At 49.3% G+C, this 9,478-nt stretch overlaps 1 protein-coding gene across 1 annotated transcript; it reads right to left on the reverse strand.

Moving 5' to 3' along the window:
• Positions 1-1,428: 1,428 nt before the first annotated feature.
• On the reverse strand, positions 1,429-5,800 carry LOC146333816 (extracellular calcium-sensing receptor-like). The gene is made up of 3 exons (XM_084826293.1): positions 5,718-5,800; positions 4,350-5,175; positions 1,429-1,971 (listed from the first exon to the last, which is right to left on the reverse strand). Exons 2-3 carry the CDS (start codon positions 4,899-4,901, stop codon positions 1,747-1,749), a joined length of 777 nt encoding a protein of 258 aa, XP_084682419.1. The 5' UTR covers positions 4,902-5,175; positions 5,718-5,800; the 3' UTR covers positions 1,429-1,746.
• Positions 5,801-9,478: the final 3,678 nt, after the last annotated feature.

Here is a 9,478-nt window from a genome sequence, read left to right on the forward strand (position 1 = left end):
TTTTCGCCGTCTTAGTCTACGTAAATGTTTACGTAGACTAAGACGTGCCAAAATAAGGAACGCAAATGGTGGCGGCCATGGCCGCCACCATTTGCGTACGTGCGTTTGTTTGGTTTTTTTTTAACTCAGCCGTGATAGGCTATGTAAAGATTTACGTAGCCTATCATGGTGTTTTTTTAAAATCTAGCCGTGATAGGCTACGTAGATCTTTACGTAGCCTATCACTTTTTTTAAAAAAAAAAATCTGGAAATGGCGGTGGCGGCCGGTCAGAAGACCGGCTGCCGCAGCTGCCGCCGCCGAACAGCCGCCGGAGCCGCCGCCGGAGCTGCCGCCGCCAGGAAGATCCGCCCAAGGTAAGTCTTGTCCCGGGGGGACGGGCCGTTCCGCCACCGATTTCGGGGGGCCGAATGTGCTGGCATTCGGCCTCCCCGAGATCCATGGCGGAACTTTCATACATCCCTATAAACTGAACTCTTAAACTTGCTTTATTTCATAGAATCATAGAATAGTAGGGTTGGAAGGGGCCTACAAGGCCATTGAGTCCAACCCCTGCTCAGTGCAGGAATCCAAGTCAGAGCATCCCTGACAGGTGGCTGTCCAGCCTCGTCTTGAATGCCTCCAGTGTGGGAGAGCCCGCCACCGCCCTAGGTCACGGGTTCCATTGTCGTCTTGCTCTAACAATTGGGACGTTTTTCCTGATGTTCAGCCGGAATCTGGCTTCCTGTCACTTGAGCCCATTATTCCGTGCCCTGCATTCTGGGATGATCGAGAAGACATCCTGGCCTTCCTCTCTGTGAAAACCTTTCAAGTACTTGAAGTATATCCCACAACTTGGGGGCTACAAGAGAAAATGTTCCACTCATGAACAGATGACTGCCTGACCTCAGCACATGAGGCCCCTTGGAGCAAGGCCTCTGACAATGATCTCAGAGCATCAGCCTCAACATATGTGAAGAGGTTCCTTTAGGTACTGTGGATCCAGGCCATAAAGGGCTTTTCCGATTAACACCAACAGCAGAAATTGGGCGCAGAAACAAATAGCACCAGTGGGGAAAAGGATAGTGAAGATAAGATAGTCCTATGCTGGCATAATATGTTCATAATGCCCAGTTACGGTCAGCACCCCAGCTGCCATATGCTGTACTAACTGAAGTTCCTCAAGGGAAGCGCACATAGGACTCACTGCAGTAACCTAACTGGAAGGTTGTCGGAGCACCGGAGCCAGGCTGTTTCTGCGCAGATAGGGCAGTAGCTGGCCTACCACCCTGCACTGGAAAAAGGTGCTTCATTCTCTAGAGGACACATTTGCTTTGAGGGACAAAGCTGGATCTTGAAGCACCCCCAAGCTACGAACGCGATCCTTTGGGGGGAGCGCAACCTCTTCCAGAAAATGTTGAACACAGATAAACCACCTGCCAGTCGTATCTCCGTTTTGTCTTGACTGAGCTAACATTTACAGTTTATTTGCCCTCATCCAGTCCATTCAAGCTGTGGGACCGTAGTTTTGAATAGAAGGCAGATTAGATAGGAACAAAGGAAGCTAGTGCCAGATCAATTCCCAACCCAGCTAGAGATTGCAGGTACTGAACATGGGAGTTCTTGCATGCAAAGCAAGTGTTTTACTACAGGGCAACAGCCCCTCCCTGGACTCAGTTGGCTAGATTTGGGTTGACCTAGAGAGACATCTTCCGTTCTCGAGAGACAGAACTGCAACTTTCTGTAGTCCTCCCATCACCCCAGAACATTCATTTCAACCCCACCTCTGTAGCCCACACGATTGATCCTGAGTGAATGCTGAAGTCTTGGCCTGGGGGAGCCCCTGGGTCTATCCATCCAACTTCCACAGGATCCAGAGACCCGTTTGGGAAGAAGATCCAGTTCAGGATATCATATCTCTTGCCAGGTCCAGTGAGAGAGACTTCATCTCCAACACTGTTGTTGAACCGGACGTTCCTCAAGGAAGCAAGACCCTGAAATGAAAGAGAAGCTGAGCAAACAGGGTGATGGGTTGTGGCTGTGAGTGGAGTCTCCGATCTTCTACCGTGCTATGATGGTCCTCAAGGAAGGAGATGGCGTTCATCTTTACTCCATTGTTTATTTCAAGGGTGGGCAACACATGAACGACATGCGGCCCCCACCACACACCTAATTCAGTTATATACATATATATATTTGCGGCGGTGGGGGAGTAGTTGCCTCAGGTAGTGATGTACAAAAGGGACTTACCTGGTCCTGCAGCTTGCTTCGCGGTGGGGGGGAGGCGCTTCGGTTCTCCCCCCGAAGTTCATGGTGGGGGGGGAGGCGCCCCGCCTCGCCCAGCCGAAATTCAGGCCGGGGAGAAGCGCCCTGTCTCCCCGGCCGCTAAAGAAAAAGTGAAAAAAACAACCCCGTGATAGGCTACGTAACAATTAATGTAGCCTATCACGGCTAGATTTCCAAAGTCAGTCGTGATAGGCTACGTTAATCGTTACGTAGCCTATCACGGGTGACTTTTTAAAAAAAGCACGTACGCAAATGGCGGCGCCCATGGGCGCCGCCATTTACGTACACACTTTTTTTTTTCAAAGTCACCCGTGATAGGCTACGTAACGATTAACGTAGCCTATCACGGCTGACTTTGGAAATCTAGCCGTGATAGGCTACGTTAATTGTTACATAGCCTATCACAGGGTTTGTTTGTTTTTTTACTTTATTTTGTAATGGCGGCGGCAGCAGCCGGTCGGAAGATCGGCCTCCACCCTTACCCCTGACGAAACGCCGCCGAAACGCCACCAGGAGGGACATTCACAGGAGGTAAGTCCCATCTGGGGGGGGCGGGGGGGCAGAGAATTTCACCGTCAATTTCGGGGGGCTGAATGCGTTGGCATTTGGCCTCCCCGAGATTCAGGGAGAAATTCACGGCCATCCGCCTGTAGTGGCTACAGAGCGCCAAAGGGGCCAAAAATAGCTTTTTTTAACGCTCCATAGACACTGCGGGGGTCATCTTGCATTACTGTTACAATTACTATTTTTCAGCACCCACAGAGGGTGGGGCGGTGCATCCTGCTGGGGCTCTGGTGTCAAAAAAGGCCCCCAGTCCTCCCAACGTTGCCCACCCCTGGTTTCATTGAAAGCCTAAGATGCTTCTTCTTTGGGCATTAACCATTGGAAGAAAATTCTCCCCTGTTCCATCATCTAGGACTGTGTTGTGGGGTTCCCTTGATTCCTCCCTCTTATCACCCATAGTTGTGAATACATAAGGAATAGAGAAGCACTGTAAGTATCCGTGACTCTTTACTAACTTTCTCTTATCCCTTCAGGGAATTCACGGTTATGGAAGAATTTCCATGGGGAATGTCTTTCTTGGGGTCTTTGGAATGGAGGAATAGCCCTTCTCTAAGACTAGGGCTGTATGAAAGTCACTTACCTTTTCATGGATTGTGTTTGTGGGGGGGAGAGGCGCTCCGTCCCTCCCCCCGGAATCCTCAACGGTGGGGAGGTGATCGGGTCCTCACCCCCAGAATCCTCGACGGCCGGCTCTGCTCTGCGGTGGCTCCGCAGTGGCTCCGCGGAGCAGCCAGCCAGGGCTGTCCGCAGCCGGATTTCTGGCCGCAGACTGGCTAGTGCGGATGCAAGTGGTGGCCGCCGTAGCGGCCGCCATTTGCATCCAGCCAGGGAGCCGTGATAGCCTACGTAAGTCTTTACGTAGCCTATCACGGCTGGGTAAAAAAAACCGACATATGCAAATGGCAGCAGCTATAGCGGCCGTCATTTGTGTTCCTTATTTTTCACCGTTTCAGTCTACGTAAATATTTACGTAGACTATTACGGCGAAAAAAAAGGGGAATGCAAATAGCATAGTGGGCGCTATTTGCGCTCCTTTTTTATTCACCGTTTTAGTGTACGTAAATATTTACGTAGACTAAAACGGCAGAAAAAAAGGAACGCAAATGGCAGCGGCCATAGCCGCTGCCATTTGCATACACCATTTTTTAAATTATTATTATTGGCTTGCCGTGATGGGCTACGTAAAGGCTTACGTAGCCTATCACGGCAAAGACCAGAATGCAAATGGCAGCCGCAGCAGCCGGTCGAAAGACCACCTGTCGCCGCTGGAGCCGCCGCTGGAGCCGCTGCCGTCCGGAACATCCGCCTCAGGTAAGTCTCGTCCCGGGGGGAATCCACGGGAGGGCAGGGGGGTGGCAGGCCATTCCGCCACGGATTTCGGGTGCATTCGGCCTCACTGAAATTTGTGGCGGAATTCTCTGCCATCCCTATCTAAGACTCTCTCTTTGGTTCCAGGATCTGACCCTTAAAATGTCTCCAAGGCACTTTTCAGAGCACTGTCAAATCTTAATGAGAACAGTACCTGCAACGGTTGGAACTTCAGAAGCCTCTTGGCTTCCCCCGTCATTGCACGCTTGGTTCCCGATACGTACACAGCATGTAATGCGTGTGCCACGAAATAGACGGCATTGTAGACGCTGTAGCTGCGACTGGTCATGCTCATTTCGAACGATGGGCCCGGCAGGTCCTCTAGCTTCTCCTTCCCAGTACAGGTTCTCACTCCCCCTTGAGAGTTTTGGCCTGGCTTCAGAAACTGACAGTCAAATGCCAATTCCCACCACTCATGGAGAAAGACGTCTCCTTGCGGTTGGAGTGGATCTAAAGCCTGGAGAAAATGCTTGAATCCCGGCACAGCCCTTCTGTGGACCCTGAAGTGCAAAGCGCCATGGAAGGCTTTTAGCTGTTTCCAGCTGACTTGGGATCCCGTCGCAGCAATATCCCAACGGGATGTCACGATCCAAACCTTCCTTAATGAGGTGTTGGCCATTTGGAGATGACGAAACAATGATATCACTTCAAAGTTCCCAAAGAGAATAATAACTGAGGACTCAAGCCAAGAACTAGGAATATACATACCAAAAAGTCATTTTTCGGTCTTTAAGACCTTGTCAGAGGGCTCCAGCATTCTGGTGAAGACCACACAGATGTCCTTCTGCTTGAGCATTGGGGTCAGTGTCTGGATGAAATGTTCACCACTGTCATCACTGTAGGAAACCAGCCCGCTCCAGTTCCAGTGGAAACGCAGGAGCAGCCGGACTAAGCTGGGGAACTTCATTGGGATCAATCCAGTAGAAGGAAGGAAATATCCTTTTCTCTTTCTCAATAGGTTTGAGCAAGCAGAAACCAAGCTGAAGGGGGGAATTTCCAGAGGGGAAGCCCCATTAGTCTGTTGCAGCAAAAACAATAGGGTTTGTTTCTGGCACTTTAAAGACTAACAGCTTTTCTATGGCATAAACATTCATGGACTCTTACAGCCAACTTTATCAGTTTCATGAAGTGTTATCCCAAAGGAAGATTTCAAAAATAGGTTTTTTAGAGTGAGTTGAAGCTGTGTGGTGACTTCAAGGCCATCACCCCAACAGTCAGGGCTGCCATGGAGGTAACCCCAACACAATTGGCCAAAACAAAAGCTTTTTTGTATGGAAATGTGTCCCAGTACATAGAACCTTAAAATCATGGACAAGGCCATTTAGACCACGTATTCCAGCCCCCTGCTCAGCGCAGGAATCCAGTTTAAAGCATCCCTGACTATGGATGGACAGACCCATAGGGATGGCAGAGAATTTCTCCACGAATCTCCAGGAGGCCGAATGCCAACACATTCGGGGCCCCCAAAATTAGTGGTGAAATTCTCCGCCCCCCCTGCCCCCCCCCCCGGGATGGGACTTACCTCGTGCGAATGTCCCTCTCGGCGTCGGGTCCCGGCGGCGTTTCGACGGGCGTTGCGGTGGCGGCCGGTCGCCATTTCCCCGTGAAGTATTAAAAAAAAACCCACACGTGATAGGCTACGTAACGATTTACGTAGCCTATAACGGCTGACTTTGAAAATCTAGCCGTGATAGGCTACATAAATCGTTACGTAGCCTATCATGTGTGTGTGTGTGGGGGGGTTTACACTTTATTTTTTTCTTTTGCGGCCGGGGAGACGGGGCGCTTCCCCCCGGCCAGAACTTCTGCAGGGAGGGATGGGGCGCCTCCCCCCTGGCCTGAATTTCGGCGGGGAGCAGCGGGACGCCTCCCCACCCACCAAGAATTTTCAGGGGGAGAACCGAAGTGCCTCCCCCCCACCCTGAAAAAAGCTGCGGGACGAGGTAAGGGACTTTCGTCCATCCCTACAGACCCATCTCCATCCAGGGTGTGGGAGAGCTTGAAGACCTGCCATCCCTCTGCTGCATGGCCCAGAGCCTCTTGGTGAGTCTCCCTGAGCGCCCCCGCCCACCCACCGAGCTGTGCAAGCTGCCCCTCCTCCGTGCCAGGGACTCTGGCAGTCAAGCCCTTGTGCTTTGTGCTAGAGCTCTGGGATGCCACCGAGGCCCCTTCTGCCTGTGGTGGTTATCAAGGGCTTCCCTGACAGCCGACAGAGGCAGGATGGATCCTGGCGCAGCCACCCCCCTGGTCTGACTGCAATGACAGTTAGGAGATTTTCCCTGATGTTCTACCAAAATCTGCCTTCCTGGGATTTAACCCTGTTATCTCACATTCTACAGCCTTGGATGATAGAGAACAGGTTGTGGCCCTTTTCTGTGGGACAACCCTTTAGGTGCTTGAGAAGTCCTATTCTATCCCCCTCGGTCTTGTCTTCTCAAGGCTAAACATATCTAGTTCCTGCCATCTTTCCTCGCAGGACTTAGTTTCTAGTTCCTGATAACCATTTAGGGATTTTATTAGGGTGATATGAATATCATCCCCTTCATGGATCACTGCCTTGTTGTGGCGAAGGGGCTTGCGTAACTCAGTGAAGCCATAAGTTTTGCCATGCAGGGCCACCCAAGATGGACAGGTCATGGCAGAGAGTTCTGACAAAATGTGGTCCACTGGAGAAGGAAATGGCAACCCACTCCAGTATTCCTGCCAAGAAAACCCCATGGAACCTATCACAAGGCTAAAAGATATGATGCCGGAAGATGAGCCCCTCAGGTCGGAAGGTGTCCAATATACTACTGGGGAAGAGCAGAGGGAATTTCCAAGTAGCGCCAGAAAGAGTGAAGCGGCTGGGCCAAAGCCGAAAGGACACTCAGCTGTGGATGTGTCTAGTGGTGAAAAGAAAGTCCGATGCTGTAAAGAACAATATTGTGTAGGAACCTGGAATGTCAGATCAATGAATCAAGGTAAGCTGGAGGTGGTCAAACATGAGATGGCAAGATTGAACATCGACATCTTGGGAATCAGCGAACTAAAATGGACAGGCATGGGCGAATTTAATTCAGGTGACCATCGTATCTACTACTGTGGGCAAGAAACCCTTAGAAGAAATGGAGTAGCACTCATAGTCAATAAAAGGGTGGGAAAAGCAGTCCTGGGGTACAATCTCAAAAACGACAGAATGATCTCAGTACGAATCCAAGGCAAACCATTCAACATCACAGTAATTCAAGTCTATGCCCCAACCACTGATGCCGAAGAAGCTGAGGTTGATCGGTTCTATGAAGACGTACAACACCTTCTAGAACTAACACCCCAAAAAGACGTCCTTTTCATCCTAGGGGATTGGAATGCTAAAGTAGGAAGTCAAGAAATCACCGGGATAACAGGCAAGCATAGCCGTGGTGTACAAAATGAAGCAGGACAAAGGCTAATAGAGTTTTGCCAAAAGAACACGCTGATCATAGCAAACACGCTTTTCCAACAGCACAAGAGGCGACTCTACACATGGACATCTCCAGATGGTCAATATCAAAATCAGATTGATTATGTACTTTGCAGCCAAAGATGGAGAAGCTCCACTAAACCATTCAGGTATGACCTAAATCATATCCCTGATGAATATACAGTGGAGGTGAGGAATAGATTTAAGGGATTAAACCTGATAGACAGAGTGCCTGAGGAACTATGGACAGAAGTCCATAACATTGTTCAGGAGGCAGCAACTCAATCAATCCCAAAGAAAAAGAAATGCAAGAAAGCAAAGTGGCTGTCTGAGGAGGCTTTACAAGTAGCTGAGGAAAGAAGGGAAGCGAAAAGCAAGGGAGAAAGGGGAAGATATACCCAACTGAATGCAGAGTTCCAGAGAACAGCAAAGAGAGACAAGAAGGTCTTCTTAAATGAACAATGCAAAGAAATCGAGGAAAACAACAGAATGGGAAAGACTAGAGATCTCTTCAAGAAAATCGGAGATCTCAAGGGAATGTTTTGTGCAGAGACGGGCATGATAAAGGACAAAGAAGGCAGGGACCTAACAGAAGCAGATGAGATCAAGAAGAGGTGGAAAGAATACACAGAAGAACTATACAGGAAAGATCTTAGTGTCCCTGATAGCCATGATAGTGCGGTCACTGAACTTGAGCCGGACATCCTAGAGAGTGAAGTCAAGTGGGCCTTAGGAAGCATTAGTAACAACAAAGCTAGTGGAGATGACAGTATTCCAGCTGAGCTATTTAAAATCCTAAAAGATGATGCTGTGAAAGTGCTGCACTCAATATGCCAACAAATTTGGAACACTCAGCAGTGGCCACAAGACTGGAAAAGGTCAGTTTACATTCCATTGCCAAAGAAAGGCATGCCAAAGAGTGTTCAAACTACTGCACAATTGCGCTCACTTCACATGTCAGCAAGGTGATGTTCAAAATCCTACAAGCTAGGCTTCGGCAGCATGTGAACTGAGAACTACCGGAAGTACAAGCTGGGTTTCGAAGAGGCAGAGGAACTAGAGATCAAATCGCCAACATTCGCTGCATCATGGAGAAAGCAAGCGAATTCCAGAAAAACGTCTATTTCTGCTTCATTGACTACGCTAAAGCCTTTGATTGTGTGGATCACAACAAACTGTGGCAAGTTCTGAAAGTGATGGGAGTACCAGACCACCTTACCTGTCTCCTGAGAAACCTGTACGAGGGTCAAGAAGCAACAGTAAGAACTGGACATGGAACAACCGATTGGTTCAAAATTGGGAAAGGAGTACGACAAGGCTGTATATTGTCGCCCTGCTTATTTAACTTATATGCAGAGTACATCATGAGAAACGCCGGGTTGGATGAATCACAGCTCGGAATTAAGATTGCAGGGGGAATTATCAACAGCCTCAGATACGCAGACGATACCACCTAATGGCAGAAAGCGAAGAGGATCTAAAGAGCCTCTGGTTGAGGGTGAAAGTGGAGAGTGCAAAAGCTGGTTTGAAACCCAACATTAAGAAAACTAGGATCATGGCATCTGGCCCCATCACTTCCTGGCATATAGAAGGGGAAGAAATGGAAGCAGTGACAGATTTTATTTTCTTGGGCTCCAAGATCACTGCAGACGGTGACTGTAGCCATGAAATTAAAAGACGTTTGCTCCTTGGGAGGAAAGCTATGGCAAACCTAGAGAGCATAGTAAGAAGCAGAGACATCACCTTGCCGACAAAGGTCCATCTAATCAAAGCTATGGTTTTCCCATTAGCAACATATGGCTGTGAGAGATGGACTATCAGGAAGGCTGAGCGTCGAAGAATTG

This window comes from Heloderma suspectum, chromosome Z (assembly GCF_057233095.1).
Source record: "Heloderma suspectum isolate Gila_16-S chromosome Z, 16-S_ref, whole genome shotgun sequence".
Classification (NCBI taxonomy): domain Eukaryota; kingdom Metazoa; phylum Chordata; class Lepidosauria; order Squamata; family Helodermatidae; genus Heloderma; species Heloderma suspectum.

Bases quoted from the DNA above. Each gene is read 5' to 3' on its own strand.
- LOC146333816 (XM_084826293.1), bottom strand. From the start codon at position 4,901: ATGTATATTCCTAGTTCTTGGCTTGAGTCCTCAGTTATTATTCTCTTT. The intron at 1,972-4,349 runs GTACTGTTCTCA...CTTTCATTTCAG, and splicing joins TGAAGTTCCAACCGTTGCAG to GGTCTTGCTTCCTTGAGGAA.